Source organism: Hesperophylax consimilis, chromosome 14 (genome assembly GCF_061612785.1).
Source record: "Hesperophylax consimilis isolate HC1 chromosome 14, BYU_Hcon_1.0, whole genome shotgun sequence".
Lineage (NCBI taxonomy): Eukaryota > Metazoa > Arthropoda > Insecta > Trichoptera > Limnephilidae > Hesperophylax > Hesperophylax consimilis.
In genome coordinates this window covers 15,603,475-15,624,965 of record NC_142849.1, presented here as the reverse complement: position 1 = coordinate 15,624,965, position 21,491 = coordinate 15,603,475, and the positions used below count along the sequence as shown (strand labels likewise).

Genomic DNA, 21,491 nt, shown 5'->3' with positions numbered 1-21,491 from the left:
CTCTTTTTAATGAACTACAATTATAAAATTAAAATCAAAAAGTATCATCCTACCTACAATAACAAAATATTTTTAATGCAAATAATACTTAATGTATGAAAAAAATAAGCGTTTTCTCTCAAGCTAAATGAAGAGCTTTCATCTTAAGAACAAAATAATTTCTTTTAAACTTTGGTCGTATTATTATGACACTCTTTTTAATGAACTACAATATAATTAAAATTAAAAATTACCTACCTACCTACAGTAACACTAACAAAATATTGTAAATTCAAGTTATACATGAAAATAAATGTAGTTTTCTCTCAAACAAAAAAAACTGACACGAGATTCATTGTTTTACAACTACTATTAATTAAAAATTATCATTCCTTATTTCAAATAAATGGTTGTGCTTTTTTAAATAAGTTATAACTTCTTCGTAAATAATATAAAAAATAAACAGTATCTAGGTATTACCTGTGTGAACATTATTAACGAATAACATAAAATAAAAGGTAGAAAACAAAATTACTTTTTTAGGTGCACTAATTTCTTTAGGTACCTACCTACACTAAACAAAAAATACTCTTTCATTTTAAGAACAAAATAATTTCCTCTAAACTCTGGTCATTTTGTATGGCACTCTTTTTAATGAACTACAATATAATTAAAATTAAAAAGTACCATCCTACCTACAATGACAAAATATTTTTAATGCAATAATACTTATTTGAATATAATGAAAATAAAAAGTGTTTTCGTGGCTCGCAGTTCAGTGCACCGAACATGTCCGACCGCAGGACGAAATCTCCCGAATTCAGTTTCGGTTTCGGCCGTAGTTTCGGCTGGATGGCGGCCGAAACCGAAACTAAGCCGAAACTCGTTTTTTGGCCGAAACTAGGCCGAAACCGAAACCGAAAGTTCGGTCGGACACTACTTTAAAGTAATACATTTAGTCTTTTACGTTTAATTGCTAACTGATTAATAATTTCTTCGGAATCAAGTTGCACCGCCAGATCTCGGTGTACGCTCATTAAAGCCAGACCAGTAAGTCTTTCGTCGCCCATTTTATTTCTTAGGTAAGTTTTTAACCTCTTTAATGTAGAGAAAGATCTTTCAGGGGTTGCAGTGGACACTGGGAGTGTGGCTAAAATAATTAGAAGCTTTTTTATTAAAGGGAAAAACTGATCATCGCAGTTATCGATGGTGTCGATCACAGTTGCAGGTTTTTGTGCTACAGATTTCCAGTGATTGTGCCATATCTCATATTCACTCAGAAATATTGTGCCTTTATTTTCCCCACCCAGAAATGTTTGTGTAATCTTGTTAAGATTTTCTTTTATCCTGGAGTCATTACTGGTTTTTTCAGGTAGCAGCATTTGAATTCCTTCGATCGTCGATTCATGTGGTTTAAAACGAGTGTCGAGTTCTGTAATAACATGATCAATGAAAGGGTAAAACACATTTCGTCGGTAGTATATTTCGGCAGTTTCTGCTGCAATATTATTGCGCAGGGTTTGCCTTCCAGTTATTCTTGGCATTACTATATCGCTTGAACTCATCTGCTGTGCTTGCTCAAAAAGAATTGCGAACTGACTTTCGTTCCGAACATTTAGTAAAGTCGTTTTTACATTTTTTGTATATTCGCAAATGTTGGTCAAATCGAAATTGACTTTCTGCATTGCTTTGTTAAGGTTTGCTGTATATGAAAAAACTTTTCTCAGTATAACTAAAGAAACAATAAACTGGCTGTTATCCATAGCGATTTGAAGATGGTATGCTTGAGTAGCGACGTCGCTACTAGCAGCATCTTGAAGTGCCCCAAGTGTTTCGCATATAACGGGAACCATTTCTGCAAATCTTTCGACAGCCACGTGTTTCTCGGTCCATCGTGTCTCACAAAGAGAGATAAGCGTTGAATGAGATGAATTAATTTGATCCGCAATTTTCTTCAAAAGTCCGTCGCGAAGCGGTGATAGGCGAAAAAAGTTTATTACGCTCTTAATGGTTCCGATACAGTTACGTATTATTGGTATCTCACATGAATGCGCTAAAACTAAGTTGAGAACATGAGCAACACAGTGTACGAATTGCGCTCTCGGGTATTGCTCTGCGATTATTGTTCTTACGCCCCGTAACCGGCCGCTCATCACTGCAGCGCCATCATAGCCTTGACCAATCCATTTATCCATATCCAAATTATATGATAAGAGATGTGATATAATAGTCGTTGCCAAAGCTTGAGCTGAAACATCTTCTACGTGGATGAATTCTAAAAAATCTTCGCGTATAACCGATTTCCCAGATGAGCAGTGTACGTATCGTAAACATAACGCTAATTGTTCTCGCCGTGATATGTCTTGTGTTTCATCAGCAAGTACAGTAAAAAAACCAGCCTCTTTGACCCTATTAAGTACTTGCGCTTGAATAGCACTACCACATAGTTCAATCACTTGATTTTGAATTCCTGGTGACGTATACATGGCTCTACTGTGAATGTTTTGTGTTAGTAAATGATTTTTAAGTGCTTCATCGCCAGATCGCGCACGAAAACGAAGAAGTGCTCTAAAACTACCATCATTATGTTCGGGTTCATTTATCCCAATTTCTCCAAAATCACGACTTCCTCTTAGTGCTATTTCTTGCCTTCCACAAAGAATAATTGTTTCAACAATGGCTTTCAATCTTTTTCTGTTCTCTTCGGCAATTTTACTGTTTTCTGCATTCATGCACTCTATAACATCAAACGTTTTTCCTTCCATGATCCTTGCAAAATTTGCTGCCTGCTCAACAGCAAATTTATGATACTTAGTATCTGCATGGTGATCAAAGCTCTCTAAAGCTTTCTTCCAGTAAGTAAATGGCTTACTAACCAAGGCTCCAAGTTCTTGCTGACCACGACCGCCATGCTTTTTTCCAAATAAAACACATACTTTGCAAAGTGCTCCCTGCATGACGTTTGAATATACAAGCCATGAGTACCTGGTAGTCCAATGGCGTTGAAAAGAAAGTTTCTTTTTACCAGTGATAGTGACTGGAAATTTAAATGTATCCGGAGGGGTCCAAAGCTCTTTTAATGCTCTCAGCTTTTCCTCGTCATTGCTTGGAGGATGACATACGTAGAGCGCAATATCATAACCCGTCCTGGCTGCGGCTGCGGACGTAGCCGAACACAAATCCATCCTGGCTGTAACAAAGACATATTTGACTAAAACAAAACAACAGCACATACCCATCTTCAAACAGCTTTTTGGTCATATTTAATTGTAAGAATAATAATAATAATTTGTGACTCTAATACTCTAATCCATACTATAATTAAATCGTAAGCGTTCCGTTTCTGTAAGTACATAAATATTTACAAAAAAAAAACAATTCATACGCACTATAATTATGTTACTGAGGTCAATAAAATAGTTATTAAAATTTTTGTCTGTTTGTCTGTGCGTTTGACCACGCTAATCTCAGAAACGGCTTAATCGATTTGTATGCGGTTTTGTTTAACATTTTAGTCTATGTTTCATTCCAATCGGTTCATAAACTAAAAAGTTATGTTAAGAATAAGAATTTTCAACTAAAAATTAAGTCTACGCGAACAATGTCGCGGGCACCAGTTAGTTGTTAGTTAAATATAATTGTATTTCTTTCTGTTAAAAGGCGAAATGATTTTATAACACTTAGGTACACGTCGCATATACACTGAAATTACCATTTGTCAAATATTTTATGCTCACGGCAAAACATTTGTTTACAGAAATTCTCTGGTAATAAAAATAAGAGCAGGATAAAAGTTTTTAAAATTCTAGTAACTGGGTTCCTTCCTAATAAAATAAACAAGAGACTTACCTTTCTTCACTTCATCGTCATCAGTATCTGTGGATGGCCCCGCTCTATTTATTCCTACTTCTTCAATGTGACAGGATTCCACATTGTCTTTTGATAAAAGTTCATTGGGATTTGGTCTCTCTTTCTTAGAAAAAAAACTCAAAAGAGATACCTGATTTGATCGTTTCATACTTTTTAAATGCGACACTTCTTTCTGTATTAAAACAACTGACAACTGCGCAACGCGAAGAGACAAAATAGACTAAACTAGATTCTAGCTTGGTATGGTGCGCGCGGCCGAAACGCGGGCGGCGGCGGCGCGCCGCGGCGGGGGCACTGCCCATTCCCCCGCTCCCCGCACTGTGGCGGACTTAAGAAACTATCGTATTCTACAATCGGCGCGGTGCAATGGGGGGGGTCCGGACCCCCAAGACCCCCCCCTTATATACGTCCGTGCGGTAACCCCATGTCAACTGCAAAAATACATTTTTCCAGCAAACAAAAATAATTATAATCTTCTTATAATATAATGATGAAAAAGAAATGTGAAAATGGAAATGGACCCTTTGTGAATTCCCGCCACCACATTCTTGAGCGACAAAAATACCCGGCCATCTAGAAAAAATACTAACTTTAATTACTTATTCAACAAGGAGACATTATTCCGAAATTCAGGCAGTTTCGCCTGGTTACATAAAACTATTTAATGGAGAACAACCATGGACCAAGCCATATTTTTAGGTCCATGAAAATAACAGTCTAGAATATTTTAATTAGTCATTGCGTAAAACAGATTTGGAATAAACGTTCATCTCTTTACTACAAACTTCGAATTTCAAAAAGATGGCTTGAAAGCTTCGAGCTTTTAAAACTTGCACACAGATGGCAGTAGTGCTACTAATATAAAAAATTACTAAAAAATGATGTTATCGAATTCAAATAATGTACTTATTAAAAATATGATAAGTTATTTTTTCCAATGAGACTGATTGTAATTTAAAAAATGACATCTATAGAAATTTTAACATTTCCTTCAATTTTATAACGAAAATAGTGGATAGCCCTATAATAGTTTTATTTAAAGTTATTTTTTTAAAGTTACAATCTACTCGCACTAATCGTTTAAAAGTAAGTACCTACTGACTACTAGGTTGGTACTGAAATACACTTTCCAAGAAAACCGAGATATTTTTTATCGCTTTCAAAAATGCTATGAATTGATTTAATTTGTCTATCTTTCTTACAATTAGGCCTGGCATCCCAATTTTTCCCTTCTTTCCAAATCTTCCGGGTTTTCCCTACAGAATATAGAATAACCACAAAATAAATTAATTTATCACATTGTCGTAGGAGGTAAGTACCTATATTCAATATAATATTATCTGGGGAATAATAGAATACAACATACATACATATAATATTATAATAGTTTTGATTGTATATTCGTTAACAATAGCAACTAATTACATAATAATGTTTGAATATTCATTATTTGGTAGGTACGGAAACAGCAGTACCTACGACCCACTGGTAACTACCACACGAATAATCCTGATTTAATAATACGTAATTTATGTAGGAACAATTTCCGTAAATAGGTGGGTAGATAGGTACCTACTCGGAATATAGACTTTTTGCCGAACTCAATAATATGGCTATGAATTGTTCTATATGTGTACGTATATATGAATTCGCAAAACAAAGCAATTGCGACATCTATATAATAAGTCATTAAAAGAAGCATAAAAAATTCTTCCTTTTTTAAATCAAAATTTTATTATTTTTTAATGTGAATACTGCACAAGAGTCCCAAATTCTTTCAACCATTTGGAGCCAGTGAGGCTATGGCATCCTCAATCCGGGTATGTTGTGAGGCTGAAGGTAGTCGGGAAGGGAAGAAGATGGGGAAGAGGAAGGCAGGGAGTATTCAGATCTGGTCACCAAACACAGCTTAAGCCATTTCAAGCAACCTTTCAATTCTGAACGGTGGTCTTACACCAGGGCAACGTACCTATCTACAACGATTAATTAATAAATTTTGAAATAACACAACATAATTTACTTGCGCACGCCGGGATTTGAACCCGCGACATTCGGATTGCTAGTCGAAAGCCTTACTCCTCGACCACGGAGGTTGTCAGATAACTCTTATATTTTATGTAACATATTTTGTTAACTATGATACTTTTTTATGTAACCTGTATTTTGTTAACACTGATTTTTTTTAATGTTATCTGTATAGCTAAAAAAATAAAGATGTACATTAATATAGGTAAAAGCCCTATGGGCGTTTAAATAAAATAAAATAAATAAAAAAAACATGAGATTATTCCAAAATGTTCAATATGAAAAGAGGTTTCGAAAAATGTGTTAAATAAGTTTGTATCTAACATTTTTTCACAAAATACAAAGTCCACGAGTGTGTCTTACCTTTGGTCCCATGGGCCCGTTAATTCCTGTAGGTCCGATGGGTCCAGCGGGTCCTGTGAGACCCCTCTCTCCCCGTGTCCCGGTCTCTCCGGGGGTCCCGGCCCTCCCCTCTCCTCCTGGGAGTCCCTCGGGACCCGGGGTTCCCGGAGGTCCCGGAGGCCCGGGTTCTCCTGGCTCTCCCTAATTGCGAAATATTGAATTAATAAAGAATGGTTGACATATTTTACCTCTTTTGCTTAATCTGCATGCTGATTTGAACTTGGACCTAGTGCCACGAAATGTGAACCTATTGCTGAGAACTTCGTTGTAAACTTTCTTTGGGTTACATGCATGCGTTGTTAATTTGAAAGATAGCGAGGTTACAACAAACTATCAATTACAACACCTATACAAATCAGTTGCTTTAAATGATTGAAAAATAATAAAATGCACTGTTGAGAGAAATTATTACAATTTCGTCAATAATTGACAATTCAATTCGTGGCATCATTTTAATTGAAGAAAAAAACCCACCTTTTCCAAACCACTATTTAATAAAAATATATCAACATATTTAAAAAACAAAGCTTTCTTCACCAGGACACTATATTTACTTAGAATTTTATTTAATAATTAATCTGCAGTTACTTTCTCTAAACATAAAAAATACAATAATGATGTATAAACGCCTTTTCCTATTGCTATCAAATTACCAACAGAAACTGCAGTTCGTAGGTGGTAGATAACCTGCTGGCAACAAATGAAAATTGTTTACGAGAAAGTCATTTAAAATAGTTAATTTATTGTTGACTCCTATCTGGTAAACTGTGGAAAAAAATACGTCTCCTTGCCTTTTGTTTAAAGAAAGAGACTTTTACACAATTCACAGTTATTTCAGATATTCAACAAAATAGTATGTCATCTTTTATTAGGACATACATCGATATGACTTAGGTACATAATTTTATAGCACCTACGAACCAAAACCTAAATCACACAAAACGCATGATTATTCACGTGTCTTGTTGTATCTTGGTGTATTTAGAAATGCGCACCCAGTAATTATATGACAAATAGCATCGTGACATAATGTTGAAGGCTGATAAAAGTTAAGTCATAAATCAGATAACATTGGCGTTCGATTGACCGCGAAGGTTGAGTCAATGATAATGCTGAGGCTTAATGGATTTAATGGACTTGGCCTGTTTGGCCAATAAGGCTTCGCTAATATGAAATGTCAAACAGAGTAATGGACAATCAACATGGAATAAACATACATATACACATACTACATATAGAATAAAAATAACACAGATTGCTACGGACATGCAAAAATCAAAGCCTAAAACATTAATCCCATTACTTCTAGATAAGTACCTAGGTACCTACATAAATTTATTATAATCTACATTATGTAAAGAGGATTGTATGTGGCGGGGTTGATTTTTTTTATACAAATCTACAGTTTTACTCTGGGAATGGAGAAATTTTGCAAACTTGATTTGGTAAGGTGATCTATGAGTAAGGTGACTGATTGTCTACTTGATATTTAAAAAAACGATTTTTCCCACATAATGTTATACTTCTTGATGAAATTTTACATAATAGACGTTCAAAGTAAGAGTAAAATTGTATTTTTTTTTAAATTTACACTTTTTAATTATGGGTAAAAACTCAATAGATTGATAAAATTTAATATAAACATATCGGAGATGAAAAAATCTGCTTAAAAACAAGGCATGCTACATTAAACAGGAAGGAGAGAAACACAATGAAAACCAAATAAAATGATACCTTCAAACGCAAAATTATTCTGAAATGTGTAAAATCTTGAAAATTAGAACTCATTAGAACGTAAGTAAACACGTTACCTACGTTTATAATATTTTTAAATAATAACGTAGTTAAAAATTAAAAAGCGGAAATCATTTCAACAAAAATTAACAGTTTTTATTATTTTTTTTTGTTTTGTGGAAATCAACATACATGAAAATGAAAACATGACGTAAAACCCGTACAAAAATCTACAGTCCGCCTTAAAACAGGAATACCTAGTAAGAACGACTGTGAATTAATTACTTTACTTCGTATTTTTAATCTAAACATTACGGTATTTAATAATAATAAAGTCAGGAATATAAATGTCTAAAGATTCGTAATGGCAGTTTGTAAGCCTGAAGGCTTTAGAACTACGTAGGTGGGTACCTACTTCCAAAAAGCTAAAAGCAGACTAGGTAGGTTCTCCAGTCCGTGGAATTATATTAGTTTATTTAAAAAATTTTATGAATTCTATAATGGGACTTGAATACCAAAGCGATCATTTGAAACATATATGATACTATTTTTAAAAGAAATCAAGTAGGCTGCCATTTAATTAATACCATTCGATCAAAGATTATTTATTACGATATGAATATGACAAACCGTTAAAAAGGGTATAAAATTATAGCAGAAAATGAAGAAAAAACACAACTACACTTACCTTTAGAGTTATAATCGTCTGGGCTGAAATATTGTGACCAGCGGCTTGCAGGCCCTAAAAAGCAGTGACTACTTAGCACAACAAACCAACATACAACACAAAACAACATAAAACACAAAACAACATAAAACCTTGATAATATACACCTACTCAAAACAACAACAACAAATTTAAAGCTAAATAATTGTAAGAGAGAAGCGATCTAGATTTGCAATTGCCTCACTACAGAAGAAGCAAGTGGGCAATTTGATTTAACAGATAAAAGTCGAGAAGATTTTTTTTCCAGCAAATATATTCCATTTTAACGTTCAATGTTTTTTTAGTATTTCTACACCAATGAAGAGAACTGGCTCATGAGTTTGGTGTAGGAGTAAAAAGTAATATCATAGAGTATATGATAGTACCTACAGGATGTGATAACATTATATAATATAAATATGATTCGAAATGAAGTTACTTGAATTTTTTTGTTTGTTCAGCATTTAAATATAATTTTAATTTTTTCTTGAATAATATTAAATACATATATTTTTTAAATTCTTCAGGAAGACTATTAAAAATATTTTATCCCTTTGTAAATATAATGGTTGTGTAGAAAATAGAGGAATTTAGATATTATATTAATGAATAATTAAGGTTTAATTGCTTCAATGTATTATCTTTGAATAATTGTAATATTGATGAAAGAAGTAAAAACCAAGCCGTTATTTTTTTACTCCAGAAAACTTTTATGGCATATACAAAACAGAGATAATTTATCCCAAATCTAGAGTTGTTGTTGTTCTGAGAAAGCACGATCTAACAAACACAAAAGAGTATTGCGAAATAACAACATTACAGTTACAACTTACAACTCCTTGCCAAGTTGAACGAGAAACACCAGAGAACATACAAAGGCTAACTACACACAACATTAAGTCAAATAATAAAGAAGAAATAAAACCTAATAATACAACGTAAATTCAAAGAAACCAACTCGATTCAGCTCAAGTACGGAACAGCACAATAAAACTAAAGCACACAAGATGATAAAATCTATGGTTTCAAGTCTACGATTTTCCTACGGTGGTTAAATTAGAAGTACCTTAACTGCTACGATTTCCGCGTACCCTAGAGTCCCGCCACGGAGAGTTGTAACTGATCTTTTCACGCCCTGTAAAGGTTTATCATGCTCTGTTACTTCCTAAAATACATTCATTATTCAAAATGAGTTTTCAGATACCGAAAATTTCTTTAAAAAAACGATAGTGAAAGTTACTAGGTAAACAACCTCACTGGATGATATTGTTTGTCTACAGCGAATTTAGTATGGCCAATAGGTACGTTAATGTATGAGCTGTAATATGGGTAACACTTTTGAGTTAAAAAAAATACACACACATCATTAAAACAACTCACATAAAAATGTAAAAATGGCTTCAGCCTGAACAAGTAGCTAAAATCCGATAAAAAAAATAGAGCGCAAAACCAGAATTTGGAAAACGAAAACCGCCATTTTATATTCGCTCCATTGGGAGGAAAATATTCTGAGATCTATGAATTTTTAAATATACCTGCGGTCCGAAAGGGTTAGCACTAAATTAAAAACCATCTGAAATAATAAGATCAAGAGATATTATCTCTCAATTGTGTGGCATTTTTAGATTTAATTCTCATTTAATTGTGAATTTCTCCGTTTGTTTTGTTAATATTATGGTTACCTTCACAGCTGAAAACACGTCAAATCCTGGGTTCCCTAGTTCTCCCTTTTGTCCTTTGTCTCCTGGTCTTCCCTGAAAATGTAAACCTCAAATTAACAATAATTTTACTCTTAATTAACAAATCCATCGATATTTGGGAATATCTTTAATTTATTTATGATGATAAAATATTTGTTTTGGCGATTGAATAAACTCTCGTTATTGACGTAATTTAGGAAATGTGAAAAAAAATGATGTTAGGTACTCTTGTTTATTTATGAAAATGTATAAATACTTACAGGATCTCCCTTAGGTCCATCGAGGCCAATTGGTCCCTGAAGACAAAATAAATGGATATTCAAATATAATAGACACTACATAAATACACTAAGGAAGCAAAAGTGATAGATTGCAGAAGACACCAAAATAAAAGAATACGTATTCATAGCATAACAAGTAAGAATGCATTAAAATATATATTGTGGGGATTTCATATTAATGGAATATTTCTATATTTGAAACTATTAATTCACTGTGTTATTCCTTTGTAATAAAATGATTTAAACGCTTTATAACTTTAATCCACTTATTTATTTGACAACGGACCGGTTTCACCATGCTACCAGTATTTTCATCCACTATGAAGATGCCCGTAACAGTGTGAAACTGTTCCGTTTTCAAAGATAATATATATTAGTGGAAAATGATTTATATTTTTTTAAATCAAATTATTGGTTCAATGTGTTAGCAAGGGATTATTTGAAAATTATTTTTCAGTTTAGTCTTGCATGGGTCAGGTTAGATTTAGAGTGCATAATACTTTATGTGTGTATAATACAAGATGTAATACAAAATATTATTATGAAGAGTTGGTAGGTATCTAAAAAGAGACAATTATGATTTCTATAGCCAGAACAAAATATATACTAAACGATGTAGAATCCATACATTCGGAACACTCCATCACCTAAAATGATTTTACCTAATAATTATTCACAAATCACCGATAATATCATTAAATCACCGATATCTAACCATTCTGTAGGCCACTATACCCCGCGAGACCAATTTTAGATAATATGGTGAGACAAACCGGAAATCCTGGAAAGCCTCGAATTCCTCCGAGTCCCTGGAACAGAGTAACTTCCGTTTCAAAATAATGTAATCTGAATCTAAGTATCCCAGTTTAACCATGCAATAAACCATTACACGTCATCCTCTCCGTAAATAGTCGTGAAAGAGCAAATCTACACCAAACTGATTTCCAATACTTGACCATACATTTAAAAAAATTGTAAGTAAATCCCTCTAGTCTTTATACAACTGTAATCCAAAGTTTTTTTTTTCTAAATTTATTTCAAGGAAGACTATCACCAACCAGTTTATATTAGGTATGCCCAATCTATACAGAAAATCGACGAGACCGTTATATGAGGCAGAGCACGAGAGTGTATCAGTCACTTGCCTCGCCTCGCAGTTCCTCACTCAAATCCTAAAGTAGCCCCTAAACAACAAATAATAATCCAAGCAACAACTGCGCACCACGAGAGTAGAGGTATACAAGATGTGATTATAATCATCTGTACTCCGTTTTATGTCGAAGCCTTCAATTAATTCTCAGAATTAATTGTACAAGGTGTCGGAGTCAGAAGTTGAATACAATGACGCTCCTGGTCACGGCACCAGATGTGTTGATAATACTTGGAATCCCTCGCCCCGGTAAAAATTTTAGTAAGACACTGGTCGAGACTTTGTCTGTCTTGCTGAGAATATGTGAATGTATATTAGGTACTGTGGACTCTAAGTATCTGTATGAACCAAACCATTGGCATTGGCCGCTTTAATGTCCTCCATTATAGAATTGAATAAGACTTGAGATCCTCAAAGGGAAAGAGTTACGAGCTTGTAACATGATACGCTCGTAAAGAAGTCTCATTTTATTGCCATGTATGTAAGTCTTTGGGGTTTTCGGACACCATAATAACATCGAACATCTATTAGGACTTAATATCGGGGCATTCTCTCGACACGACACAATGGAAGTAACGGATATAACGCGTCAATCGTGATAAAAGAAGAGTCTTTTGTTGAAGACTATAAGAAGAATATAAAAGTGGACGTCGTCAAAACTAGACACAGGGGCGCCGCACGGGGTATGGCCGCCTATGTGTAAATAAATATGTCGCCCTGAATACTGAATGGATTACTTTGTATAACACAGTTAAATTATTTAATTACATCTGGGAAAAGTACGAAGTGGTCATGTAATAACAAAATATCGATGGCATAAATCACGAAGGAAAATTGTAGCGTAAATTAGTAATGGAATTGAACCAGATTCTATGTACTAAGGAGAACCGAGAAGTTATTTGTTAAAAAAAATGAAATCATCAAAATCATTTTTTCCAAGAGTTTCTACTGCTCTGATGAATGCCTTGCCATTATGAGCGTGATCTTTCTCCGATTGACTGAGCAGTCCCAGTAGTACCTATTGTAAACCAAAGTTTTGTGCACATCGAAATACGCACAATAGGCACAAGAGTTTGCCCTTGCGTGGGAGTCTTGTAATAAAAGATAGCAGGCGGGAATTATGACTGGAGCTTACGTTCGTATATCGAGACTGGGGCACATATGTAATTGTAAGTTATGTGAAGACCGAAGACAAGCAGTGCAATGCACAAAAGCACATATCAAGGAACCACTTCTGCTTGCAGGTAATCTCTTCAGTTCAGAAATATTTTATTTTCAAACTTAGGGCTTACATTTGGCTTTCTTCTTTGAGAAAATGTAAACGCACAATCGTTAGCTCCAAAGCTACCAATATATACCTTTTAATATGTTTTGTCTTGAACGCACAATCATATCAAGCCATACTGAAAGGGTTTTTATCTGAACTTAATGAGTCTGAATTAAGACCGCCGAATCAAAAGTGTCGGCCTGTATAGAAAGGTGGATTTTTAAGACCGTCCCTCGTTTCACCCGCTCGTGTGTATCGTACGCATTTCCCATAGTGTTGTAGCAACCCTGGACGAGAAAAAGTATCATTCGGCTCGTAGCAATAAAGTGGAGATAATTTCTACCATTCAGTAAAGATGAAAGAGATATGCCGAGTGTTCCGAACACTGTTCGGGATGTGTGGTGCCACAATGATTCAATTAGGAGATATCGTGTCATAGGACATTGATGACCCAAATCACCTGTACCAGTTGCTGCGTGGAGGGATAATAGTCATAATTTATCTTCGCATTGGGATCATTCATTCTATCATTGAAGATACAGTTTTCTGTATATAAGAAAAATGTGAAACTATTGTTTTCCGTAAACCATTCCAAGTGCACAGGTATTATTTTTGTTTTTGCTTGAAAAATAATCTATTGAGTACCTAATAACAGTATTACAAACACAGGGAATCTATTTTTAAGCTAGTGTTGAGCAAAACGCGACCCGCCACTCTATTTCGTACTGCCCACGAGCCCATGTTGAATGTGCCTTTGTCTTGACTAAATAAAATATATAAACAAATAGGCGGTAAAAAATATTAAACGACATCTGTTCCGTTTTGTAAAAGGGTTAAACGAAAAACTTAGTTTTGATATATTGATATTAAAGGTACGCACGCTTCGAAATTATGTTCCTGAAATTTATAAAAAACAGAATAGTGCTTTAATGTTTCTTATTCAATAACAATCGTTGAATATTAATTACCTTAGTTATAATTTTTATTTAGGAGATCTGAAATTTACAAGAAATAAAAATCTATCTGTAATTTGTAAACCAACACAATTAATGCTGGCTTTTTCTGCTGAATTCATTGACTAAAATGGCTGTAGTTGAAATATTATATCCATCGTGAGCTATGGAGTTTTTAAAACAATATTTAATAGCAAATAATTAAATAATTAAGAATTAAAATGTCTGCTAAAATTATGTAACCTAATTAAAATCATTTTCCTAAGGAATTCAAAAGCACTTAAGGCGATGCCATACGTAGTAATGCAAAATCATGTGTTTTTGGTTTGAAAATTTGGTCGCCTAATGTTTCAGATGCTTTAATTAAATACTGCGAGTAGTATACATCTTGGCCTTTGAAATAATCGAGTATTTTTTAGAGAAATCTTTTTATAAGCCCAGTAAAAAATAATGTATAAGGCCTATGAAAACTGCTTTAAAGTTAAAAATCTTCTACTTGCGAACCCATTTTCGGTTTTGATTTTAATGTATAATGTGACAAATTAAGTTATTTATAAAATGATCGAAAAAAAAATTTATGCCTGAACATCCGCAAAATAAAATAAAAAAACTTTTTGGCCATGTTTTTTTCTTGCATAAATCAAAACAGGCGGATGGTGTTAAGCGGGAATTTAAACCTTATCGCCATCTACGTAAGGGTTGTTATTGATAGCGGCTCAATTTAAAATATTACACGATGTAGTGCATCGCCTTAATGAAAAATATTAATTTCGGTAGTGACTGTCTGTCTGTAATTCTAGTTCAAAGAACTCTAGAAATTTTGCTTTCAATTAAAGTGTCATAATTTGAATTAAAGTGCTTGTTTGGACTAGCGATAATGTTCCTACCTACAGTATAACATTTTTCACAGAAACTAATTTTCAAAATTGGTACTGAGTTGTCGAGAATTCAGACTGTCCGTGATTTTCACTGGTCGGCGCTAGATATGAATGATAATAAACGTCAAAACGAGAATCCGTCGAAAGGAACGAAATACCAGGAGCATAGAAATATCTCGTCGTTTACGTCGCAATTACACATAAAAATAATTACAAAATAAAAATAAATGCCCTAAACATGAACCTACCGGCAAGAAAAAAAAAATACCAACACCACGGAAATGTAATTCGGTATTTCCATGTTGATATTATTGTTATTATAAACATTTGTTTCTATGGTACAGTTTTGTTAAATCACATAACCAGGAAACCATGATTTTTCAAAAATTCTTTTATTATTTAGCTTCTATTCTGACGAAAACATAACAGATATATGAAATTGAATTATGTAAATTTTCATAGCCTGTGTTCATGAAATATAATGTTCTTGTGTTGTTATAGTAATAAATATTATCCCATTGTTTGTTATTATGTGCAATGTTTGTAGATTTGCGTGTTTGTTAGTAAACATCGAATATTAGTGGGAACTACATAAAGGATTTCTGTTAAATTTATTAGTCTACTTACTTTGAGTACCGTTCAACTGACTAATGAACCAGCAACCACACACTACGTGGGAAAATACGATTGAGAGTTCTGAACTCAATAAACTCTCTGGATCATTCACACTCATACATCTCTGGGATAAATAATTTCCATGATACATGATTTCCCCCATAGCCTAAATCATCTTTGTTCCATGTCTTGCTTGAGGTCTAGCACGGACGATCGATAAACCCCTATATCAATACGAAATCCTTCATTTATGGTCAGTTAGCGATATTTGCGAGCACGGTCAGAATATGATTCTGACAGTCTGTAGACATAAGCCGCTGCCTTAAGTGCGGCCTCCAAGGCGTCAGATAAGTCGGCATGCACAACTTTTTGAATAATATTTTTGATATTATGCAAAATAACTCGCTTGTTAATGAATGGAGGTGAACTAACTAAGCTCTTAGAATTGAAAGAAATCGTTTATATGATCCATAGACTTAATTAATTCATCTAAGACGCGATGATTCCGTTCCAGCCTGGAGAAACAAAATTTGTTAGTTACGAGTTATGACTGAAGATCTCATGAACTAATTAAATATTTTTTTAGTGTCAAAAAGTACATGCTGACTTCCAATGTCAAATTATTCCCATTGTTAACTTTTACGTAGCCGTTTGACATTTACCAATGTCAATTCATATAACATACATCCAGTGTTACCGGCGTATGTCGATTTCTAATTTACTGCATCATCAATAGTGGTCTGGATATCAACAACGTAACCGTGTTCGGAAAATCGGTATAAAATAATCAGTAGTAGTAGCGCTGGACCCCTTAAGACGTCTTTGAATCATTTTATATCCTTATATTTTTCTAAGATTTTCTATATTATCTATTTCTATCTATTTTCTCTTTCTCTTCCAACTGCTGCTCATTGCAAAAGCAGGATAGGCATCTCTTCTTCCTTGGAAGTTCCCAACTACTACTTCTACCTAATAGCATGCCAGACAATCTTGATTACTTTTCATATAATTATGTAAGCGAACGCCATTGAATATTTTAATTCGGGTATACTTTTTACCACACAAACGACTCACGATATTTAACATTCAACCTCTCCATCTTTTTCCAAGTTTTGTCAATTCCACGCCATTCAATTGCGTATATCAATCAACATTGGTATTAGAGCTTCATTACACCTCATACCCTTTAGTCAATCAAAACATAAAACTACCAAGTTTAGATAAAAAAATGGTTCATCAAGTAAAGGCACTTTTCCTGCGAAAAACCAGTTACAAATAACACTATCTACATAACAAAATACACGTTAGAAGTAATACTACGTAAGTAGATACTAGGGATTAATCTAAAATACGTTTAAACGGGTTAATGTCATTTCTTGGGGTGTTGTTTTGTTAGAATTCGAGTTGTTGTTGGTACAAAATAGCTCCTGTTAGTTAAAGCAAAACAAACCAAATCACCGGGCGAACAGAAAATGTCTTACCATGTAACCTCGTTCACCCTTTTCACCTTTCGTGGCCTGTAATTTAAGGGTGCAATGCAATCAGTTTTTTTGCTTGTGGAATTTTTGGTGAGAGAAAAAATTTTCTTTGTTCTTCATACGAAAAAGATTTGAAAAAAAAATTTTTTCAGGAAATTAGTTTTTGGGTTTTCGTTAAGAGTGTAAATGAAAAACAAGAAATAAAATAGTATGTATACCGGAAATCCGTTCTTGCCAGGTGCCCCTGTAGATCCCTGAAAAAAAGCAAAATTATTTGCTTAACAAAAAATGCAACAAAAAATAAATTTGCCAAATAATACATCAAAATAAGCATGCAAAAGTAATGTTACTTGTTTTAGTAAGGATCATCATCCTTCGTAACAACAAATTCAATATCTAAGTACTAGAAACAATAATACAATAAGAGTCCATCTAGATATTTTTTAAGCAAAACTAGGTTCATATACGGGTTTCCGGAAACCCTTGAGGAAAAAAAATCCGGAAATCTATCTTCATAAATAAACTTTTGGCGTCCAGCAATGTGTTATAGACTTACTGGTAAACGAATATTTTTGAGAAAAGAGTTATGTTGTAATTAAATATTTATTTTTATAACATTGTTGAATGCTTTATACAGTGTGTCCGGGGGTAAAGCGTACAAGGGAGATGATTCTACATGATGGTAGAAGTAAAAAAGACGATTATCTTTTTTCGATATCATATTGTTTTTTTTTTCCATACAAATTTCTTAGAACATTATTTTTTTTCCAAACAAACTACTCATTTACCTGAAAACTAACATAAAACGTTGTAATTTGGAAAAAGTTATTATCTTTTTTTGCTTGTATAATAATCACTTAGAATCACGTCCCGAAGTTAGTGCACTTTACCATGGACACCTTGTGTCATATTTTTGTTACTTTATTTTAATGAATCGAATATTAGTGCTTTTTCATTTATTATTATATGAGAATATAATATAGCAACAGTGAAAAATAAAATGGTTTCCGGATTGATTTTTTTAATCGAAATCTGTTGTTTCTTACATCGAATAACATCACTGCATAGAAGTGAAGGTTATTCACAGCACTGTGAACTCATTCTGTCCATAAAAAATAAAGTGTTGTAAAACGCGATAACCTTTAAATAAATCAAACTTTTTACAAGACGCAATAAAGAAAAACAATAACCTTAACTCATTCAGAGCGGAACATAAAACTGAGGAAAAGTTGAATTGGAAAAACATCAAAATATATTCAACTCTGAAGTTATTATTTATTACTTCAGTACCGTATCAACGCTAGGTACTAGTTTTGCGCTAGGAAATGGCGTCCAGGAGAAAACGGATCGTAAAGATGTATATGTTAAGAAATAATAAAATGTTTAATACACTTACAGCTGGTCCCGGTTCCCCCGCGTCTCCCTTCTTTCCCTTTTTGCCCCTCTTCCCTGGAGGACCTGGTGGACCTAGAACAAAGGAGTAATAGTATATCAGTTAAATAAATATACTTTATGACTGCGAAACGTGCAAAACTCTTAACCGTTAGACTGAAAAACTCAGCGTGTGAACCAGGAAATTCTCTAGAAAGGTGATTTTTATAAAATAACTAGACATGTTAGGAGAGTGATTTGAGGTGAAAGATAGAAACGTTCTTTGGATAAATGTTACAATTCCTTATTGTATAATTGAAATTGAAAAAAATGTTATATAACAAATATGGTACGTAATTAAGTAAGTACGTAGGTACCTACTTAAATTTATTTAAGTACCTACTTACACATCTTATTGATTTCAGAGGAAATTTTGGCAACGGTGTATTAAATAAGAAAAAAATTAGAAACATACTTTTTCGGACGCAAGTTCTACTGTTTTCAGAACTACTAGTTTAAAATAATATTGTTTATATTCTCGTGTTGTGTTGTCTTCCTTTTCTCAATAAATAAACTGCCAAAAATATTATCTGGGTTAACGGAACGACGTACTCGAAAATTATTTCCGTCATAACTTGCTCCTTTTCTGTTGGCGCTTTGTTTTTGTGTAATCAAATGTGATATAAGCCTCCATAAATATTCTCCCACACGCCACCCTTTATTGAGACAAATCTAACCGGCACATATCATTCTTCCCATGAATATTCCGCTCGAATTCTTCATGAAGATTTTCCCTCAAGATGTTTGCGGCCATAAAGAACAATTTTTCCTTTGTCACCGCTACCGGATCTCGGCCATTTGTGGTCGGATATTGTAGGAAGTTGTTTGTACTTCCAGTCGGAAGCTCAGGGCTGTCACACTTTAGTTTAATTTATTATTCTTGTAATATCGTGAATAAATTCTTTTATTCGGTCACGATTTTTTTAAAATGTGTTCTTTTTTTTACCCGATTTTATTTTAACTTGTCAATAAACTCCTAGATAAATATGCTTTAAATAAATTTAAAACAAAATACGATAGCTAATATTTTTTCAGAATAACCTATAAATTTTGTTTAGATTTTCCATTAAAGTGTTCAAGATAAACCAGTAGTTCAATGAACCGTAGACTTCAGATATAAAAAAATTATGTTCATAATTTTCACATATTTAATAAATCGTTAACAAAATTTCCTCTAAAATCAATAAGATTTGTAATTAGTTACTTAAATATCTGACCACTTATTTTCACAAAAAACTATAAATATTTATTTTATTTCTAAAACGACATTTTAATACAATTTTTCCAAAGAAACGTCAATTTTTATTTTTATTTTTAATTTTATTTGGTACAATATTTTTTTACATTTCAAAGTTTTCCAGTAATGTTGGCCTCACTGGGTGGCTTGCCCGTGCTGAGGCCTTCATTTTATAATATGAAAATATAATCTAAATAGAATCTACAATATAAGATAAAATAATACATTTAATATATAATCTTGTGTGTTTGTGAGTGATGTGTGTTTATATTGGTTTTGTGTGTTACGTGTAGGTTTTATTTTTATTTTATGTTATGACATTTTGGTAATTTTGTCTTTTTCGTTGTTTAATCCATTTTGTAATTTTGTGTGTGAATTTATTTTTATTTTCCTCAATTTTACTCAATAACCATTATTTTTTCAAACATTTTTCAGGCAGATAGGTAGGTACTTTAATATTGAATAAAAAATTGTGAATAAGTAAGTCCAAATAGACAAACAATTTCAAATTTAAAAAAGAAACTTTTCGGAAAAAACGGTCACCGTTTTCAAACGGAAACGGAACGTGCAAACAAATTTACAAACAGATGAAATGAAAACCTATTCTCAGTCAATAAGAACCTTTCTGTATAAATATAATTTTATTAAATATTTTTTATAATTTTTATTAACAGACGGCAACCCTGCTTTTGCTGTACACTTTAAAGTACAGAGAAATTTTAAAATACTAAAATGAACACATATGGATGCTTGTTTTTGTATTATGAACATAATTCAACGTCTTCTCTCATAACTCATTAATTTGAACATAATTAATTTATTTTCATTCGCCTGGCAACTAGATTTTAGAAGACGTTATTTTTTTATCAAGTTGTAATAACGGGTATTATTGGTAGCATATAAATTATTTTTTAAGAGCGGTAAAATAATATCTTTTTTCTTTTGTAAAGCTTTCTAGAATAAACGCTGATATATTTTTCTACAAATTACTTTTACAAAATTAACCCTTATTGTGCCAAGAAATCCACCGTGGATTTTTGACGTTTGTACCCGTAGTATGCCACCGCGGATTCGCTAGCAGTTCACCGTAAATATCCCACGTTTTATTGAACTTTGTAACATAAATTCAAAGAAATAATTTACATTTATTTTATTCTAGACTGGCGTTTCGACGAGTGAAAATATGTTCATTTTAACTTTAAAATTTTATATTTTTGTGAAAGTGAAAAATATTTTCTAATTTCAAAGCCATTGAACTGTATATACTAACGACATACTCTAATGCAATTTATTTTTTAATCACTTTTATCGCTTTTTATAAAATATAATAAAACCTAAGAATATATTCATATTTCTTTGTAATATATATTTTTATATTACTAGAGAGGAAAACTTTTCTCTAAATATAAATAGCTTTCCTGGGGAAAATACATAAAGAAGAAGTATACATTTTTTTTAATATATAAAAAAAAAACTTATGTACAATAGGGAATTCTCGTGCATTTTGTAAATAATTTATTTCAATAAAGATAATTATTTTATTATGTGCCTCTTTTTTTTCTTTTTTTTTTTAAATGCATTTTCAATTATTTGTAGTTGTTTTAAAAATTGCGTGCTATTTCGGCTCTGAAAACGGTCATGCGCCATTTTGACCGCTACGTCACAAGTGCTACGTCACACCTTTGCCGCTGCCGCCGCCATCGGTTTGCAGGATCTACTCGGGCCGGTCAACAGTGACGTCATCGTTCGCCCTTGAACGCTTGATCAATCACCGGGCGTTTTTAG

General features: G+C 33.1%; 1 protein-coding gene across 1 annotated transcript in view; it reads right to left on the bottom strand.

Annotated features, from left to right (window-relative positions):
• The window catches only part of LOC149417964 (uncharacterized), a 50,034-nt gene extending 31,533 nt beyond the window's left edge, over nt 1–18,501 (bottom strand). The window contains exons 1-7 of the mRNA XM_089639567.1: nt 18,435–18,501; nt 17,257–17,292; nt 17,042–17,077; nt 10,677–10,712; nt 10,399–10,470; nt 9,783–9,851; nt 6,238–6,417 (exon numbers count right to left, since the gene is read on the bottom strand). Coding sequence (XP_089495693.1) covers nt 6,238–6,417; nt 9,783–9,851; nt 10,399–10,470; nt 10,677–10,712; nt 17,042–17,044 — 360 coding nt within the window. The 5' untranslated portion in view covers nt 17,045–17,077; nt 17,257–17,292; nt 18,435–18,501. The remainder of the gene's footprint in view (nt 1–6,237; nt 6,418–9,782; nt 9,852–10,398; nt 10,471–10,676; nt 10,713–17,041; nt 17,078–17,256; nt 17,293–18,434) is intronic.
• Between the last annotated feature and the right edge of the window lie 2,990 nt (nt 18,502–21,491).